Source organism: Onychostruthus taczanowskii, unplaced genomic scaffold (genome assembly GCF_017590055.1).
Source record: "Onychostruthus taczanowskii isolate IOZ18803 unplaced genomic scaffold, ASM1759005v1 scaffold3, whole genome shotgun sequence".
In the NCBI taxonomy this organism is placed as follows: Eukaryota; Metazoa; Chordata; class Aves; order Passeriformes; family Passeridae; genus Onychostruthus; species Onychostruthus taczanowskii.
This window is the reverse complement of record NW_024500349.1, coordinates 24,931,146-24,949,677: the sequence shown is the minus strand read 5'-3', so window position 1 is coordinate 24,949,677 and position 18,532 is coordinate 24,931,146. Positions and strand designations below refer to the sequence as shown.

The 18,532-nt window shown below is 62.1% G+C and overlaps 3 protein-coding genes across 4 annotated transcripts in view; all 3 read right to left on the bottom strand.

Annotated features, from left to right (window-relative positions):
* Positions 1–566: 566 nt before the first annotated feature.
* Positions 567–5,161, bottom strand: LOC121337965 (death domain-containing membrane protein NRADD-like). Of its 2 annotated transcripts, XM_041408447.1 has the most exons (6): positions 4,909–5,161; positions 3,575–3,659; positions 3,443–3,502; positions 1,726–1,897; positions 1,538–1,659; positions 567–772 (listed from the first exon to the last, which is right to left on the bottom strand). In XM_041408447.1, the coding sequence occupies exons 1-6, from the start codon at positions 4,951–4,953 to the stop codon at positions 639–641; spliced, it is 618 nt and encodes a 205-aa protein (XP_041264381.1). In that variant the 5' UTR covers positions 4,954–5,161; the 3' UTR covers positions 567–638. The 2 variants fall into 2 exon arrangements, with proteins under 2 accessions (XP_041264381.1, XP_041264382.1); XM_041408448.1 differs by lacking the exon at positions 3,443–3,502.
* A 439-nt stretch (positions 5,162–5,600) lies between these two features.
* Positions 5,601–10,859, bottom strand: LOC121338155 (D-threo-3-hydroxyaspartate dehydratase-like). Its single transcript, XM_041408837.1, has 8 exons — positions 10,799–10,859; positions 9,822–9,971; positions 8,570–8,850; positions 7,579–7,765; positions 6,471–6,592; positions 6,194–6,383; positions 5,938–6,043; positions 5,601–5,867 (listed from the first exon to the last, which is right to left on the bottom strand). The coding sequence occupies exons 1-8, from the start codon at positions 10,816–10,818 to the stop codon at positions 5,778–5,780; spliced, it is 1,146 nt and encodes a 381-aa protein (XP_041264771.1). The 5' UTR covers positions 10,819–10,859; the 3' UTR covers positions 5,601–5,777.
* A 1,477-nt stretch (positions 10,860–12,336) lies between these two features.
* Positions 12,337–18,532, bottom strand: part of NBEAL2 (neurobeachin like 2) — a 30,976-nt gene continuing 24,780 nt past the window's right edge. Inside the window, 19 exon segments of the mRNA XM_041408777.1 lie at positions 12,337–12,795; positions 13,820–13,955; positions 14,124–14,272; positions 14,349–14,510; positions 14,592–14,708; positions 14,787–14,881; positions 15,201–15,373; positions 15,459–15,568; positions 15,676–15,765; positions 15,852–15,968; positions 16,050–16,147; positions 16,224–16,341; positions 16,421–16,530; positions 16,606–16,736; positions 16,817–16,957; positions 17,041–17,165; positions 17,244–17,339; positions 17,872–18,203; positions 18,320–18,477. Coding sequence (XP_041264711.1) covers positions 12,691–12,795; positions 13,820–13,955; positions 14,124–14,272; positions 14,349–14,510; positions 14,592–14,708; positions 14,787–14,881; positions 15,201–15,373; positions 15,459–15,568; positions 15,676–15,765; positions 15,852–15,968; positions 16,050–16,147; positions 16,224–16,341; positions 16,421–16,530; positions 16,606–16,736; positions 16,817–16,957; positions 17,041–17,165; positions 17,244–17,339; positions 17,872–18,203; positions 18,320–18,477 — 2,563 coding nt within the window. The 3' untranslated portion in view covers positions 12,337–12,690.

Genomic DNA, 18,532 nt, shown 5'->3' with positions numbered 1-18,532 from the left:
GGCTTTTTCTGTCCCCGGTGCCACCTGCCTTGGGGTCTTTAGGGTGTCCCCTCCTCCACACGGACACCCCGGGACACGTCCTGGTGACACGTGGATGCCCAAGGACACGAATCCCAGGGACACAGGGACGCCTGAGGGGTCCCATCCTTGGGACATGGCCATAGGGGACACCTGGGGACACACCCGGACATCTGAGCCGTCACATCCCAGGGATGCAGGGACACATCCTGGGGACAAAGGGACACCTAGGGACATGTGGGGTACGTCCTAGGGACACGCAGACACCCGAGGGGACTCATGGACAGCTGGGGGCACATTCCAGGGACAAAGGGACACCTGAGGGGACACCTGGGGATACTTGGACACCTGAAGGGACACATCTCATGGACACTTGGGGACAAGCAGGCACCTGGCGACACTTGGGACACATCCCAGGAACACGCACGGACACACAGACACCTGAGGACACAAACCCTGGTGGCACCCAGTGACACGTTTAATGCCCCCACCCGGGCACCAGCCACCAAAGGTCCCCATCCCACCCCCCCAGAACCCCTAAAAAAGTACAAAAAAATTCCCCAGGAATCCATCGGGAAGCGGGAGCAGCGCCGGGATCGGCCCCGGGGTCGCCGGGGGTGTCACACGGCGGAGGTGACGTCCCCCGGTGTCCCCGCGGGGCCGGGCGCTCCCAGCTCCAGGAGCCGCTCCAGCTCTCCCGGCTCCTCCTGGCGCCGCGGGGACCCCGGGAGCAGGGAGGGACCCTCGGGGGGCGCTGCGGGGAGGGACGGGGTCAGCACCGGGAATTCCAGCCCGGGACAGACGGACCGAGGGACGGGGGCGGCTCCCGACCCCCCCCCCGGGAGGTGTAGGGGACCCCCGAGCCGTGCAGGTGCTCCCCGATCCCACTGGGGGCTTCCCGACCCCATCCAAGTGCTCCTTGATCCCATTTGGGGGCTTCCCAACCCCTCTGGATGCTCCCCAACACCGTCCCGAGTCCCCCGACCCCTTCCAGGTGCTCCCCAATCCCATCTGGGGACTCCCCGACCTCGTCCAAGTGCTCGATGATCCCACCCCCTCAGGGCCAGCTGTCCCCACACTCCCCGAGATCTGGGTGTCCCCAAACCCCCCAGGGCCGGGTGTCCCCAATCCCCTCAGGGCTGGCTGTCCCCCCAATCCCCAGACCGGTCCCCTCAGGGTCGAGTGTCCCCCCAATCCCCCATATCTGGGTGTCCCCAATCCTCTCAGGGCTGGCTGTCCCCACACTCCCTGAGATCCGGGTGTCCCCAAACCCCCCAGGGCCGAGTGTCCCCCCCAATCCCACAGATCCGGGTGTCCCCAATCCCCTCAGGCCGGTCCCCTCAGGGCCGAGTGTCCCCCCAGTCCCGCAGATCCGGGTGTCCCCAAACCCCCCAGATCCGGGTGTCCCCAATCCCCTCAGGCCGGTCCCCTCAGGGCCGGCTGTCCCCAATCCCCTCAGGGCCGGCTGTCCCCCCAATCCCCTCAGGCCGGTCCCCTCAGGGCGGCCCGGGGCGCTCACGGGGCTGAGGCGGCTCCAGGCCGGCGCTCTCCGGGCACACGCCGCTGTCCCCCCGCAGCTTCTCCGCGTCCCCCGCGTCCCGCGCCTTGTCCAGCTGCCGCTTCTTCCTGCAGGTGTCCCAGCTGCGGGGACGGCGGCGCTCACCGGGGGTCCCCGGAGCGCCCCGGCCCCCGGCACCCCTCACTCACCACTTGAAGGCCACGTAGGCCACGAGCCCCACGACGAGGCCGGCCAGGAGGGCGCAGTACAGGGGGATGATGTCCCTGGGGGGCTCGGGGGTGGCCCCCGACGCCGGCGGGGTCGCTCGGGGGGTCCCCGACACCGGCGGGGTCCCCTCAGGGAGCGGCGCCGTGGCCTCGTCTGCGGGAGCCCCAGAAAATGGGAAGGGAGTGAGGACATGGCCGGCCGTGCCTCAGTTTCCCCCTGGAGAGGGGCGGGGGGGAGGCGAGCGGGGTGAGAGCCCCGGGTGTGGGGAGAGCGCCCCGGGCACCCCCTGAGGGACACGGAGGGAAACTGAGGCACGGTGAGGGGGGAAAAGGGAAACTGAGGCACGGTGAGGGGGGAAAGGGAAACTGAGGCACGGTGAGGGGGGAAAGGGAAACTGAGGCACGGTGAGGGGAATGAGGGAAAAAAGGGAAACTGAGGCAGTGTGAGGGGGAAAAGGGAAACTGAGGCACGGTGAGGGGGAAAACAGGGAAACTGAAGCACAGTGAGGAGGAAAAGGGGAAACTGAGGCACAGTGAGGGGAATGAGGGAAAAAAAGGGAAACTGAGGCACTGTTAGGGGAAGTAAGGGGGAAACTGAGGCACAGTGAGGAGGAAAAGGGAAACTGAGGCACAGTGAGGGGAATGAGGGGGAAACTGGGAAACTGAGGCACAGAGAGAGGGAATGGGGTAAAAAAAGGGAAACTGAGGCACAAAAAGGGAAATGAAGGACAAAAGGAGAAACTGAGGCACAAGAGGGAATGAGGGGAAAAAGGGAAACTGAGGCACAAAAGAGGGAATGGGATAAAATGGGGGAAACTGAGGCACAAGGGAATGAGGTGAAATGGGGGAAACTGAGGCAGAAAAAGGGAATGAGGTGACAAAGGGAAACTGAGGCACAAAAGGGTGGAATGAGGCACAAAAAGAGGGAATGAGGTAAAAAAAAGGGAAACGGAGGCACGACAGGAGGAACCTAAAGGAGGACATGGGGAAACTGAGGCACGAAAGGGGAAACTGAGGCAGCACAAGAGGAAACTGAGGCACGAAGGGAGGAAGCTGTGGACAGAGTGGGGAAACAGGCACAATGTGAGGAAAACTAAGCAGGATGGGAAACTGAGGCAGAAAAGGTAAACTGAGGCACAAAAAGGGGGAAACTGAGGAGTAATAAGGGGAAACTGAGGCACAAGGGGGGAAATTAAGGAGCAACTTGGGGAAACTGAGGCACAAAAGGGAAACTGGGCACAAAAAGGTGAAATTAGGGAGCAACAGGGGAAACTGAGGCACTAGGAGGGGAAATTAAGGAACAACACGGGGAAACTGAGGCACACAAGAGAATCTGAGATACAAAAAGGTGAAACTGAGGAGCAGCTTGGGGAAACTGAGGCACAAAAAGGTGAAATTAGGGAGCAACATAGGGAAACTGAGGCACAAAGGGGAAACTGAGGCACAGAAGGGAAACTGAGGCACTAGAAGGAGAAATTAAGGAGCAACTTAGGGAAACTGAGGCACAAAGGGGAAACTGAGGCAAGAAAAGGTGAAATTAGGGAGCGACATAGGGAAACTGAGGCACGAAAGGGAAACTGAGGCACGAAAAGGTGAAATTAGGGAGCAACATGGGGAAATTGAGAAATTAGGGAGCAATAAGGGGAAACTGAGGCACAAAGGGGAAACTGAGGCACACAGGGGTCCCGGTGCCACTCACGGCTGCAGGGCGGGCAGGGCGGGCACGGCTCCTCCGGCTCCTCCTCCGCGGGGCTCCGCGCTGCGGGGTTGGGGCGGTTTTGGGGTTTTTGGGGTTTTTTTTTTGGGGGGGGGGGGGGTTCGGGGTACTCACTGCGGGCGCACGGTGGGCAGCGGCTGTCGCAGGGCTCGGGGACACCGCGGGGACACGGGGGGCACCCCCCGCCCCGCCTCGGCACCTGCGGGCACAGCGGGGTCCTGCCTCAGTTTCCCCCGAATTCCCGAATTCCCACCGGGCCGTGGAAAAGGGGCGGGGGGGTGAGGAGCAGTAAAAGGAAATAATGAGAGGAAAAGGAAAGCGGGGAATCGAAGGGGAAGAGTAGAAAGGGAAGGAAATAAACGGTGAATAAAAATGAGATAAAAGGAGCCGAGGTGGGAAGGGAGGGGGAGAAATCACGGGGAGAAAAGGAGGAGAAAGAAGGGAAAGCTGAGCTGAATTAAAGGGGAGGGAGGAAAAGAACGGGAAGTAAAGGAAAATAAAGGGGGAAAAAGGGGAAAAAGGGGGAAAAATAAAGGAAAATAAAGGGGAAAAAAGAGGGAAAAAAAGGAAAAAAGGGGAAAATTAAAGGAAAATAAAGGAAAAAAAGGGGAAAAAATAAAGGAAAATAAAGGAAAAAAGAGGGGAAAAAAGTAAAAAAGGGGGAGAAAAGAGGGAAAAAGGAAAAAATAAAGGAAAATAAAAGAAAAAAAGAGGGGAAAAAAAGGGGAAAAAAGGGAAAAAATAAAGGAAAATAAAGGGGAAAAAAGAAAAAAGGGGGAAAAGGGGGGAAAATAAAGGAAAATAAAGGGGGGAAAAGGGAAAGAAGGAAAAAAATAAAGGAAAAAAGAGGGAAAAAAAAGGGGAGAAAAGGGGGAAAAAAGGAAAAAATAAAGGAAAAAAAAGGAAGAAAAAAAGGAAAAAAGAAAAAAAGGAAAAAAAGAAAATTAAAGGAAATTAAAGGGGAAAAAAGAAAAAAAAAGGAAAAAACGGAAAAAAAAGGAAAAGAGGTAAAAAGGAAAATAAGGAAGAAAAAAAGGAAAAAAAGAAAAAAAGGAAAAAAAGAAAATTAAAGGAAAATAAAGGAAAATAAAGGCAAACAGTGAAGTAGGAAAATAAGGAAAGTAAAACAGGATAAGATGAAATAAACCAGGGAAAATTAAACAGAATTAAAAAGGAAAATAAAAAATCAAAGAGGAAAAGAAAGTGAGATTAAAAAAATAAAAGAGGGAAATAAAAAGAAAAGAAAAAATAAAAGAAGGAAAATAAAAAAAATAAATAAACCAGGAAAATAAAAAGAAAATAAAGAGGAAAAAAACGGGATAAGATGAAAGAAAAAGGAACGGAACCGAAACGACCCAAACCCCAAAAAACCTCAACAAAAGGCGCGGAGCGGAGCGCCCCGGGGGCAGCGGAGCCCCGGCCCGCCCCATCCCGCTCCCCGCCCGCACCGGGCTCAGCAGCAGCAGCAGCAGCGGCACCGGCAGCGCCCGCATCGCCGCCACCGGCCCGGGACCCCGCTCCGGCCGGGCCGGGCCGAGCCGAGCCGAGCCGAGCCGAGCCGAGCCGCTCCGGTCCCGTCCGGCAGCGCTCGGCCTCGCTTCGGCTCCGCTGGCTCCCGGTTCGGCCCCGTTGGGTCCCGGTTCGGCTCCGTTCAGCTCCGCTCAGTCCCGGTTCGGCCCCGTTAGGTCCCGGTTCGGCCCCGCTCGGTCCCGGTTCGGCCCCGCTCGGCTCCTCTCGGCCGCCCCGTCGCGCCTGGGCTGGGCGTGGCTCCCCCGGGCAGGGCAGGGCGGGGCGCGCTCCCATTGGCTGGGCGCGGCTTAGGGGGCGTGGCCAGGCATGGAGTCCTGCCCCTCGCAGCTCCGCGGGGTCACAGGTTCGAGTCCCGCCCGTAGGAACGGGTCCAACTTGGACCGGTCCGGTTCGAACTGGGATGGAGGGCACCGAGGGGACGGCGTCACCCGCTCCTCCCGCCACCTCCCCACGCTGTGCCCCGGGGGAATAAGCGCCTGGAAGCGGGAGAAGCAGCTTTATTGAGCCGTGGTGTGGGTGCAGCATCTTGGAGTGGGTGGAGGGATGTGGAGTGGGTGCAGGGTGGGAATGGGTGCAGGGTGGGAATGGGTGCAGGGTGTAGGAATGGGTGCAGGGTGTGGGAGTGGATGCAGCATCCCATATGGGGACCCTGTTGGGGTGCACAGCATGGTGCACAGAGTGACTCAGAGCGGGTGCAGGGTCTCGTTGTGGGTGCAGAGCCTTGCTCCAGGGTGGGTGCAGGGTCCGGGTGCGGCCGCATCCCCCCGGAATCTCCTCTCTCTCCTCTCTACCAGCCGCGCACGGGGCGCCAGAGCTCCACCACCTTGCCGGCAGCGTGCACGAAGTACACGGGGTGCATGGCGGCCGTGGCACAGGCCTGTGACGGAGGCGACACCGAGCTGTGACACCGGGCTGGCGCAGAGGGGACACGCGGGGCTGACACTCACGTGGAACGGGATGAGCGCCAAGGTGCTTCCCAGCGGGAATCGCTCGAAATCCAGCTGCCCATCCACGGCCTCCACCTGCCCGTGCTCCTGGGTCAGCCCCACCAGCCTGCGGGGACGCGAGGCACGGTTGTCACCTCCTGTCACCCCCTGTCCCCGCTCCCTCGCGCCCCCCGCGGCTGTCACCGGGACGCGAGGCACGGCTGTCACCTCCTGTCACCCCCTGTCCCCGCTCCCTCGCGCCCCCCGCCGCTGTCACCTGAGCTGGGGGTGGCCCTCGATGGCGGCACAGCCCGGGGGTCCCCGGTCGCGGCCGTGCAGGCTCAGGGCGGCCCAGCCGCAGTCCAGCAGCAGCTGCCCGCGGTGCGGGTAGTGGCCGATGACCCTGGTGAGGACGCGGATCGCCACCTCCTCGGGCCGGCACGAGCCCAGCTGGGTCTGCTGCAGGTCTGCGGGGGACAGGGGCTCAGCCTGGCCGTGTGCCACCCTCGGGGGGGGGTCCCTCCCGGCCCGGGGGGAATCTCGTCCCAGCTCACCGTAGAAGAGGTAATTGCCCGGGTGCAGCTCGGTGAGCTGCGACATCTCCGGCACCGGGTGGCTGCAGGACGGCGTGGAGCCGATGGTGGCCTGGGGACACGGGATCCCCGCCTGCCGCAGCCTGGGGACACAAGGGGGGCACCCTCGGGGTGATCGCGGTGGGGGATGGCATCCCCGGGCACCACCGGGAACAAGAGAGGAGGTGGGTCCTGCGCCTCTGGGTGCCCCAGGTGTGACCCCCAAACACTCAAGGGAGCCATCCAGATGTGGCAGAGCCTCCCCGCAGCGTGCCAGGGAGAACTCAGGATGTGCTGGGGACACATCCAGATGTGGCCAGGTGCCTCCTCAAAGACTCAGGGCTGGTGGGTGTCCCTCCAGACCCCCCCCAGATGTGGCAGAGCACCCTCCAGATGTGCCCAACCATCCCCCAGATGTGCCAGAGATCCATCCGTATGAGCTGGACACCCCCCAGATGTTTTAAAGCACTCCCAGATGTCTGAGAGCCCCCAGATGTGCTGGAGACCTCCCCCAGGTGTGTGAGGGTGCCACCAGATGTGCCAGGCCGCTCCCAGATGTGCTAGAAATGCCCCCCCAGCTGTGCCAGGGCACCCCCAGTGGCTCCTGGGACCCCTCCCAGGTAGTTCTGGACCTCCAGCTGTGCTTGGAACCAGCCCCAGATTTTGGGGAGAGGGTGGGATCTGGGGTTTCCCCGCCACAGCCCGGTGCCACCACGGGCCGGTGACCCCCAGGACGTGTCCCCAGGTGGGCACATCCCTGTCCCTGGCGTGGGGGGTGGTCCCTCCCCCTTTTCCCAGCAGGACCCATCCGGCAGCAATTCCCTGCAGGATGCGGACCCCCGCCGGGATGAAAGGGTGACAGGGAGGAGGGAGGGGACAATGCCCCAGGTCACAGCCCGCCGCCGCAGCCACATCAAAGGCCAGCGGCGCCGCCACCACCCCCCGGTGCCCCCCGGGGGGGCTTTGAGGGCCCCTTTATGGGGGCGATTCGCATTTACAGCCAACAGCCGCGCTTTGGGAAGGGGACAGCGGCCGCCTTGACCCTTCCTGTCCCCAAATCCCCGCCGTCCCGCTCATCCCGGCCACTCACGCGGTGACGAATTCCAGCACGGCGGCCGTGGTGTCCCTGGCGATGGCCTGGATGGCCGGGATGTCGCGACAGCCGTAGGTGTTCCCGCAGTGGGCGTAGACCCCCACCAGTGTCACCAGCTCCGGGGAGCCCTGGGCGATGGCCCGAGCCAGGGACAGCGCCTCGGGATCCGTGGGACGAATCCCGGCTGGGGAGGGGACACGAGGGTGGCAGGGGGGGTTGGGGTTTGGGGGATGGGTGAAGGGACACCGGGACATCGCCCCCATGCAGCATCCTGGCAGTGGGAATGTGGGAATTGGGGAGTGCCTTGGTGGGGCTTCGGGGCCACTTGTGCTGTATTTTCCAGGCGTGGATGGGAAAAATGACTTTGGAGGTGCTGAGATGCTCCATCGTTGTTGGGAAGGAGGATTTGGGGGGCTTGGAGGGACATGGGGATTCCTTCCCGTGGAGAACCCTTAAATTACGATTTTGGGGGATTTAGATGCTTCATGGTGGTTGGGAAGGAGGATTTGGGGAGCTTGGACGGACATGGGGATCCTTCCCCATGGACCATCCTTAAATAACGATTTTGGGAGGGTTTAGATGCTCCATCATGGTTTTGATGGAGGATTTGCAGTTCTTGGAGGGACATGGGGATTCCTTCCCATGGAGCATCTTTAAATAAGGATTTTGGTGGGGTTTAGATGCTTCATCGTGGTTGGGATGGAAGATTTGGAGGCCTTGGAGGGACATGGGGATTCCTTCCCATTAAATAACGATTCTGGGGGGGTTGAGATGCTCCATCATGGTTGGGATGGAGGGTCTGGGGGCTTGGAGGGACACAGGACATCGTTCCCTGAGGAACACCCTTGATTAATGACTTTTAAGGGGGCTCCACTGCCCCATCCTGGTTGAGATGCTGGGTCTGGGGGCTCTCAGAGCATCCCACCCCACCCCACAGCACACGATGTCCCCTCCCTGCACAACTGGCTGGGATTTGGGGCTCACCTACCCCGGCCATTCCCACAGTCCAGCTTGAGCCAGACCAGCCAGCGCTTCCCGCCGGGAAGGGGGTTCTGGAGCAGCATCTCCAGCCCCTGGGGGCTGTCCACGAGCACCTGGAACTGCTGCAGGCGCTGGGCCAGCGCCGAGCACTCGGCCAGGCGCCAGCGCGGCACCGGGAAGGCGTACAGGATGTCATCGAAGCCCCCGGCCGCGAAGAAGCGAGCCTCGGCCAGCGTGGACACCACGATGCCGCGGCGGGTGCCGCCCGTCGCCAGCTCCGCGCCTTCCCTGGGAATGCGGGACAGAGGGACGAGGAGGAGGAGGAGGAGGGGGGAATGCTGGGGAGTGCTGGGAGGGGTTCTCGGGAGGTGCTGGGGGGATGTTGGGTGTTAAGGGAGAGTTGGGGGATACTGGGAGGAAGGGGGATACTGGGAGGATGGGGTCATACTGGGAGGGAGGATGGGGGATTCTGGGGGTGAGGTTGAGGGGATACTGGGAGTGAGGATGGGGGAATACTGGGGGTGAGGATGGGGGAATACTGGGGGTGAGGATGGGGATGGTGAGAGGGAGGATGAAGAGGCAGCTGGAGGGATGCTGGGGGAGAAGCTGGTGCAAGGGAGAAGATGGAGGATAGTGGGAGGATGGTGGGGCGATACTGGGGAGGATGGGGAAATACCTGGGGAGAAGGTGGGGCTGATGAGGGGGTGCTGGGAGGGATTCTGGGAAGGAGCCTGAGGGAAGCTGAGGGCTGCTAAGGGGGGATTCTGGGAGGAATCTGTAGGAATGGTGGAGGGATACTGGGGAGGGGGGATTTGGGGGATGCTGAGGGGGGATAAGGGGAATGCTGGAGGGATTCTGTGGGGGAATGCGGGGAGGATGCTGGAGGGGTGATGGGGAGAGGCTGGGGGTGAAGCTGAGAACTGGGGCAGGACTGGGAGATGCTGGGTGGGAAGGCGAGGTAGCCTGAGGGGAAGATGGGGAGATGCTGGGAAGGATACTGGGAAAATGCTGGAAAAACTCAGGGATACTGGGGAGGAAGCTGGTGGGGAGGGTGGGGGATACTAGGATAATGGGGAGATGCTGGAGAAGGATTTTGGGGTGAGGATGGGAAGATGCTGGGGGGAAAACCGGGTGAAGGCTGAGGGACACTGAGGTGACCCAGATGGAAGAGGATGGGGGAAGGGGCACTCACAGGGTTTTGTGTGTTTTTATGGGGGGGATTCTGGGCAGATACCGGGGGGCTCTGGGGTGGCACTCACAGGGTTTTGTGTGTTTTGACGTGGGGGCGCAGGCGCAGCCCCAGGGCCCGGCAGCGTTCCCGCATCCTCTCGGCGTTCCCGCGCAGCGTGGCCTGGTCCAGGGTCAGTGCCGGGGTGGGCAGCTGCTCCAGGGGGGCTCCCAGCCACGAGCTGGGAATGTTGGGGAGGGGCAGGAGAGGGGGGAACCTGCTGTGAACCTCCCCCCAGCCTAACCCACCCTGCACCCTCAGAACCCCCCTGTGCCCACCTTACACCCGCCCAACACCACCCTGCAGCCCCAGAGGAAGGTGCTGGGGGTCCCTGTGCCCAGGTGGGGGGCTCCCCCAGGGATGGGGCCCTGGGGGGATTTTGGGTGGGGATGGTGCTGGGGCAGCCCCAGGGTGTCCCTTCCTCCTTGGGCAGAATCCAGGGGTTTCCTGGAGTCAGGTGGATGCTGGGACTGGGGTATGGGAGAGTGGGAAACTGAGGAGTGGGACAGCTGGGACACCTGGGACAAGGACACCTGGGTCACCTTGGAGAGGGATACTGGAAACAGGGATACCTGGGACTGGAATCTATGGAACAGCGACGCTTTGAATGGGACACCTGGGACTGGGAAAGCTGGGACTGGGAAAGCTGGGACTGGGACACCTGGGACTGGGAAAGCTGGGACTGGGAAAGCTGGGACTGGGACACCTGGGACTGGGAAAGCTGGGACTGGGAAAGCTGGGACTGGGACACCTGGGAATGGATGGTCGGGGATGGGGACACGGGGCACAGTGACACCTGTGACTGAGACACCTGGAAAAAGGGACACTTTGTGGGGAGCTCCTTGGGACAGGATGCCCGGAGCTGGGTCACCTGGGATGGAGCCACCTGAGCCAAAATCCGGGAACGGGGACACCAATCCCATCTCCAGCGGGACGGGAACACCCTCCGGCAGCGTGTCCCCGCCAGCCCGGTGTCACCCGCCCGTGTCCCCTCCGTGCCCTGCCCACCTGTCCGTGTGTCCGTCCATGGCTCCGTCCGGCCCGGGGCTCTCCCGGTTGCGCCGCGGTGGCTCCGGTGGCCCCGCGGGTGCCCGCCCGCCCCGCGTGACGCCGTGGCACCGCCGCCAGCGCGGGGACAAGGGTCACTGCCAGCCGAGGGGCCTCGCCGGGGTGGCAGGGCCAGGGGAGGACACGCTCGGGCGCCGCGGCCAGGACAGGCTGCCAGCTCCGGGGACAGCCGGATCCGGGAGGGACACGGAGGCAGCGCCAGGGCCGGACGGGCTCCGGGAGCGGGGGCTGCCGAGACCCCCCGTGCCGTGACACGGGACAAAGCCACGCGGGGCTGGGGCCACTCGTGATCCTGACACGTGTGAGGGGCTGCTGGGGACCCACTGCCCCCGCCTGGGACATGGGGACACAGCTGGTGCTGGTGAGACCCCCCTAAACTCATGACACGTGTGGGGAGCTGCTGAGACCCCCTAAACTCATGACATGGGGGTGCACAGCTGCTGGGACCCCCCCCCAACTTGTCACACTTATGTACAGCTGCTGCTGAGGACCCCCACACTCATGGCAGGTGTCTGTCCAGGCACTGAGATCCCCAAACTTGTCACATGTGTGTGTAGAGCTGCTGAGACCCCCTAAAATTGCAGCAGGTGGGTACAGAGCTGCTGAGACCCCCTAAAATTGTGGCAGGTGGGTACAGAGCAGCTGAGACCCCCTAAAATTGCAGCAGGTGGGTACAGAGCTACTGAGACCCCCTAAAATTGCAGCAGGTGGGTACAGAGCTACTGAGACCCCCTAAAATTGCAGCAGGTGGGCACAGAGCTACTGAGACCCCCTAAAACTGTAGCAGGTGGGTACAGAGCTACTGAGACCCCCTAAAATTGCAGCAGGTGGGTACAGAGCTGCTGAGACTCCCTAAAATTGCAGCAGGTGGTAAAGAGCTACTGAGACCCCCTAAAATTGTGGCAGGTGGGCACAGAGCTGCTGAGACCCCCTAAAATTGCAGCAGGTGGGTACAGAGCTGCTGAGACCCCCTAAAATTACAGAGCTGCTGAGACCCCCCTAAAATTGTGGCAGTTGGGCACAGAGCTGCTGAGACCCCCTAAAATTGCAGCAGGTGGGCACAGAGCCGCTGAGACCCCCTAAAATTGTGCCAGGTGGGCACAGAGCTGCTGAGACCCATCCCAACTCCTGACATGGAGGTTCACAGTGGCTGAGACCCCCCCACTTGTCACACCAAGCTACAGAGCAGCTGAGACCCCCCCCCAGAGTTGTGACATGGGAGTCCAGGGTTGCTGAGACCCCCCACTCGTGACATGTGTGTGCCCCCCTGCCCACAACACGTGGGCACAGAGCTGCTGAGTCCTGCCCCACTGGTGACACGAGTGTCCCCATGTCCCCCAGCCTGGCACAGCCTGGGCTGGGCCCCCCCCATGCAGGAAACCAGAGTTGGGGGACACTGGGGACACACAGAGGAGGGCATGTGTCCCCATCTTGGTGCAACCACAGGCCTCACACCTTGATTTCCCACAGATATATTATTATTATTAATTATTATTAACAATCCTTTTTCTGTAAAAGCTCTAAAAATGGATAGAAATAAAAAATAAAGGGGGGACACCCACACGCTGCCGGCTCCTGGCCAGCGGGCACGGCGGGGGGGGCTGTGCCACCCCCTTTCCCAGCGAGGGGTCCCCACCTCCTCCTGTCCCCCATCCCGCTGTGAGGCATCTCCCGAAAATCCAGGGGGGGCTGGACACCCCAGCGGGGCTGGATAAGGCCACGGATGTCGGGCGGGGCGGGGCTCTCCAGGCCCCCCTCGGCGCCCGGGGGTCCCCAGTCCGTGTGGGGGGCACGGGGCCCCCGGGGCTGGGTGGGTGGTGGTGGGTGCCAGCCTAGGCCCTGCCCTCGGAGGGGTTGTATTCCGTCTCTCCGGCCGACACCTGGGAGATGCGCCGCGTGGAACGCCACAGCCGCCGGTGGAACTGGCCCGGCCGCACCTGGGGACGGGGTGAGCGCCTTTCCCGTGCCCAAATCCTTTATCCATCCCTCCCACATCCCCATCCCATCCCAAGGTCCTCATCCCCTCCTTCATCCCCACCCTCATCCTCTTCATCCCCATCCCATTCCAAGGTCCTCATCCCTTCTCCATCCCATCCCATCGCTCCCATCCCATCGTCCTCATCCCCATCCTCATCCTCTTTATCCCCATCCCATCCCAAGGTCCTCATCCCCTCCTTCATCTCCACCCTCATCCTCTTCATCCCCATCCCATTCCAAGGTCCTCATCCCTTCTCCATCCCATCCCATCGCTCCCATCCCATCGTCCTCATCCCCATCCTCATCCTCTTCATCCCCATCCCATTCCAAGGTCCTCATCCCTTCTCCATCCCATCCCATCGCTCCCATCCCATCGTCCTCATCCCCATCCTCATCCTCTTCATCCCCATCCCATTCCAAGGTCCTCATCCCCTTCTCCACTCCAATCTCCTCTCAGTTTCTCATCCCATTCTTCCTCCTCATTCCTGCCCAGATACACATCTGCTTCTCCATCCCATCCTCTTCTCCTTCCCCATTTCCACCCTCTTCTCCTTCCAGATCCTTATCCTTTTTTCCACCCCTATCCTCTTTCAGATCCTCATCCTCTTCTCTACCCCTTCCCAAAACCCTTTATCCAACCCCATCTTCATGCCCTTCACTATCACCATCTCCTTCCAGACCTCCTCTTCTCCTTCCAGATCCTCATCCTTTTTTCCATCCTCTTCCAGACGCTCATCCTCTTCTCCACCCCTTCCCAAAACCCTTTATCCAACCCCATCTTCATCCCCTTCACTATCACCATCTCCTTCCAGACCCTCATCCTCTTCCACCTCCATCCCCATCCTTATCCCACATCCCCTTCCCCACCCCACCCTGGTTCCCCTCAGCTCTGGAGAGGACACACCGATGTCCCCACCCTGGGAACACCCAGGGGACTGAGCCAGGTCCCCATCCCACCCTGCCCTGGCTGGGGGTCCCGCTCACCTCCGCGGGCTGCCCGGCGCCCACCACGATGAGTTTTCCATCCTCCAGCCCCACCAGGATGTGGCTCTTCTCCTTGGTGACGGACACGCTGTGCACGGGCACCCGCATGGGCACGGGGGGCACGGCTGCCCTGAGGCTGGGGACACGAGCCATGGCGTGGGACACAAGCCACGGCGTGGGACACCACGGTGGGGACACCAGGGCATGGGACACCACGGCGTGGGACACCATGGCATGGGACACCAAAGGCATGGGACACCCTGAGGGCGTGTTGGGGACAGGCCAGGGCACAGCCATCCCTCACCTCTGGAGCTCGCGGATCTCCAGCCCACACTCCGAGGTCCCCAGCACCACAAAGTCCTCGGTCAGGCACATGGCTGTCACCTCCCGGTCCAGCGGGACGGAGGACAGGAGCTTCCCGTTCACCGAGTACAGGTGCAGCGCGAACCTCTCCTGCAAGGAGCACGGGGGGAGCATGGTGGCGGTGCTGGTGGCCAGGAGGGGGGACCACGGGGACACCTGGATGTACCTTGGAGCAGGAGGGCTGTCCCACGGCGGTTTGGGCCACCACCTGCCCCTCGTGCCCCACGGCCAGGTGGGACAGCACGGCGGGGGGACAGCTCTCGCCGGGCGGCCGCAGGGAGCGGATGAAGAGCCCCCGGCGCACGGTGTGGGTGATGATGGTGCCGTCCTGGGGGAGGAAGGGGACACAGGGTGATGGTGGTGGTGGCACTGCCCATCCCACGCCCACCCCACGGCCCCACCAGCTCACCTTGGAGCCGGACACGGCCATGTCCAGCTCGGTGCTGATGGCCACACACGTCACCTCGGCGTCATGGCCGTACAGCACCTGCACGGGTTTGGGAGCCAAGCCGCTGGAAAAGCCACCCTGGTGGTGGGGACACGGGGACATCAGTGACTGCTGGCAATGCCCATCACGTGCTCCTCCCACTCCTCGAGCCCTTACCTGCTGTAGGACCTGCCACACCATGCAGGTGGTGTCCCGTGAGCCAGAAATGAGGTAGATGCCACACAGGTCGAGTGACAGGCAGGTGACAACATCTGTGACAGCCAGAGGGACACCATGAGGTGTTGGAGCCCTCCCACCACGCTCGGCCCCCTGACTCCGTGGGATGGCACCACGATGTGATTGTGGACGTAGAATTGCTGCCAATCCCATTCCAAGATGAATTTTGGGGTGTGGATGCTGCTGCTCCTCACCCCACTCCAGCTCTGAGGTTGGAACCTGGACCATCCCCAGGAGATGGAGACACCGGGAGATGCCCCTCATGGTGTCACCTGCCTCCCGCCACGGCCCTGCAACCCCATCAGGGCATCATCAGATCATCATCATCATCACCACCATGGGACGAGGACGTACCTATGTGCCGGGTGATGTGTCCCACGACCTTGCCTTTGGCCAGCGAGGTGACACGGAGGCTGTTGTCCCAGTGTCCCCCGCTGAAGAGCAGCTTGCCGTCGGGGGACACGGCCAGCGTGCGGGAGCTCAGGTCGGCCCCGGGGGCGAAGGGGCCCTGCAGGAAGCGCTGGGTCCTGTCAGGAGGATGTGGGATGGTGGTGGTGGATTGGTGGCACCTCCAGGGACCATCCCTGGGGACGCTGTGCCCCAGTGACTCACTTGGCGTTGGTGACAGTGGGGTCTTTGGTGAAGCTGAAGTAGTTGGAGATGTTCTTGTCGTAGGGCAGCCAGTTATGGGTCCCCAGCAAGCCGTTGGCACTCACGGTGACCTGGGCAGAGGGGGAGAGGGGGTGACACCACTCTCACTGCTGGGATCCTCCCTGGTTTGGTCCTGGACCAGCAAAACGTCCCCGTGCCTCAGTTTCCCCACACTCACCAGGATGTCGGGGGATCCCTGAGTGATGAAGGAATGCGCCTGGTTCTTGGGGACCACGGCCTGCACCAGGGCCACCCCATCGCTGATGCCCTGTGGGGACACAGCAGCTGCTGGGCACCTTCCTGGCCACCCCACCCCTCCCAGTGCTGCCCAGGGACCCCCGGGGGTGTCCTCACCTCCACGAAGAAGGACTTGAGCTGGCCCAGGTTCTCGAAGACGTTGGGGGAGCGGGTGTCGAGGGTGGCCAGTCTGCGGGCGGCGCTCTCTGCAGACAGCCGGGCGGGGTGCGGCTCCTGGGGGGGCAGGACACCCGTCAGAAGTGGGGGGACCCCCCAAAAAGGGGCTGGTTTTGGGGGGGTGGGGGTCTGAGCTACCTTGAGCAGCTGGCAGGGCGTCTGCCCGAAGTTGCTGATGATGCCCTCCAGGGCCTTGCGCTGCGTCTCGTCGGTGATGGCGTCCAGGTCCACGGCCCCTGCGGGTGGGGATGGTCACGGTCACGGGGGACACATCCCTGGCAGGTGTCCCCCTCCCTCTGCCCCACAGCTCACCCTCGTAGGTGCAGTAGTAGAAGACGTTGAGGGCCTCCACGGCGGCCGGGCCGCGCTGCTTGTACCCAAAAATGAGGTCGATCCACTCGTGGAGGTGGGCGGAGACATATTCCGACTCCTGTCCAAGGATGGGGTGTCAGGGTGGGGTGGGAACGGCCCCGGAATGCCCCCAGGGCTGAAGGAGCTCCCCATCTCACCAGGGCTTTGCGGTGCTGCTGGATGAAGTCCTCGCGGGAGCGCGCCCACCGCGGCAGCACCACGTCCCCCACCTTCTCATTGGAGAGCTGGAGGCAGCCCAGGTCAAAGCCTGCAGGCAGGACGAGGACAATGAGGGACACAGACCCTACTGTGCTCCCCCAGTGGTGACAACGACGTCCCTTACCATTCTGGTTCTCCAGGAACTCCGGGAAGTAGAAGAACTCCGGGATGAGCTCCTTGACATCCACCGGGTTCTCCATGCGGGCTTGCCACGCCGCCGGCACCGAGTGGAACTGCCGGTCCGAGCAGTCAAACCTGGAGGCACAGGACACCTGGCTGGAGCCTGGTTGTCCCCACAATGTCCCCTGTGCAGGGTCAACCTGCCGGGTGCCCACCTGCCGCTCTGCAGCTGGATGTGCAGGGTGGTGAAGGGCTCGGTGCGGATCAGGTAGTGCATGACCCCGGCGGCGTTGGAGTAGTGAGTGCCGTAGTGGAACTTGTCCACCGTGCCCGTGGGGTCCTCGAAGCTCTCGTACCTGCAGGCCAGGTGGGATGGGGTCCACCAGGAGCCAGCCAGGTGCTCCCTGCATCCCCTGCCCGTGGTTTGTGGGGTACTCACTTCTCCTTGACGTCGCGGGCGTGCCGCTCGTTGGCCACCCCGATGGGCTTGGACAGGTCCCGGAACACGGCCGGGTTGGTGAGGTCCAGGGTCTCCGAGACGTAATCCCGCAGGATCCAGGGGAACTGGGTGGGGGTTGGGAGGTGGGTGAGGCTGGGGGCCACTGGGTCAGTGTGGGGACAGCAGGGGACACAGGGGCTCACCACGGGGTACTGGGACAGGTCGTTGTAGGTGCGCCCCGCGATGGTGTTCAGCTGCATGAGGTACTCGAAGTTGGAGATCTCCCGCAGGACCCATTTCTGGAGAGAAGGGAGAGGGAGGAGATGGGCTTGGGGGGAGAGGAGACAGGGCAGACACCCCCCACCACATGGCAGTGCCTGTCCCTTGGCCATCCCTGGTTCCAAAGCTGTCCCCAGTCTTACAGTCATCACTGGCTCCGCAGTTGTCCCCAGAACGGTGGCCATGCCCACCCCACAGCCACCCCTGGTTCTACAGTCACCTCTAGTCCAATGGTCACCTCCATCCCATAGCCACCCCCTGTTCCATGGCCATCCCTGCTCTCAGACCATCCCATGTCCCACGGTTGTCCTTTGTCCCATGATTGTCCTCATTGCCTTCCCAGGTCCCATGACCACTCCTAACAGCCATCCTTCATCCTCTGTCCAAGTCCATGCTCATGGCCATCCCTGATCCCATGGCCACTCCCAGATCCACAGCCATCCCTGATCCCACGTCCATGTCCACCCCTGGTCCCATGGGCATCCCACGCTGTCACCCTCCCTGTTCCATCTGGGAAGGGGACACATGGAATGGGCTGGGTGGGGCCTGTACCTGTGTGAGCCCCGAGGCTTTGAGCAGCTCCTGGGGGGACCGGCTGCCGAAGTAGGTCTGGTTGGGGGGCCGCAGGCCAAGGATGCAGGAATACACCTTGTTCCTCACCTGGAGGGGACAGCAGGACGTGGAGCTGCTGGAGCTCGGGCAGAGCCGTGGCCCTGGGAGGGACCTGGGAGGGGATGAGGGGGTCCCCACCTTCTTTCTGAAGTTGAGGAAGTAGTTGGCCTGGTCGATGAAGAAGAGCTCGAGGGCGGAGCGGCGCAGGTTGTAGCGGCGCAGGTGAACCTCGCGCAGGTGGGACAAGGGGCGCTTGAAGTCGTAGCCGATCCCTGCCGAGGGTGGGGGCACACAGAGCCCCCCCAGGTGTCACCATCCCGCCATTCCCGAGGCAGGGATGGGGCTGGCTGGGGGTTCCTCACACCCCTCAAGGAGCGCCCGCCGTTACCTCCCTCCGTCTCCTCCTTCTCGCTGCTGCCGTCGTAGAAATAAACGTGCTGGGTTGTCACCTCCAGGCGCCCGGGGACCACGGCCACCGTCGTGATGAGCTCGCAGTCCTCCGACACCACCAGCTTCTCCCGCTGGTTCTGCTCCTTGGGCTCAGCCCTGCGTGGCACAGCGGGGTGAGGACAGTCTGGTGACACCCCCAGCCCAGGTCAGT

Excerpts from the sequence above, each read along its gene's own strand:
- LOC121337965 (XM_041408447.1), bottom strand. The coding sequence starts at position 4,953 with ATGCGGGCGCTGCCGGTGCCGCTGCTGCTGCTGCTGCTGAGCCCG. Across the intron at positions 3,660-4,908 it reads TGCTGCTGCTGCTGAGCCCG|GTGCCGAGGCGGGGCGGGGG; the intron begins GTGCGGGCGGGG and ends CTGTGCCCGCAG. Across the intron at positions 1,898-3,442 it reads GCCCTGCCCGCCCTGCAGCC|ACGAGGCCACGGCGCCGCTC; the intron begins GTGAGTGGCACC and ends GGGCTCCCGCAG.
- LOC121338155 (XM_041408837.1), bottom strand. The coding sequence starts at position 10,818 with ATGGACGGACACACGGACAG. Across the intron at positions 7,766-8,569 it reads GGACTGTGGGAATGGCCGGG|CCGGGATTCGTCCCACGGAT; the intron begins GTAGGTGAGCCC and ends TCCCCTCCCCAG. Across the intron at positions 6,593-7,578 it reads GTGCTGGAATTCGTCACCGC|GCTGCGGCAGGCGGGGATCC; the intron begins GTGAGTGGCCGG and ends TTGTGTCCCCAG.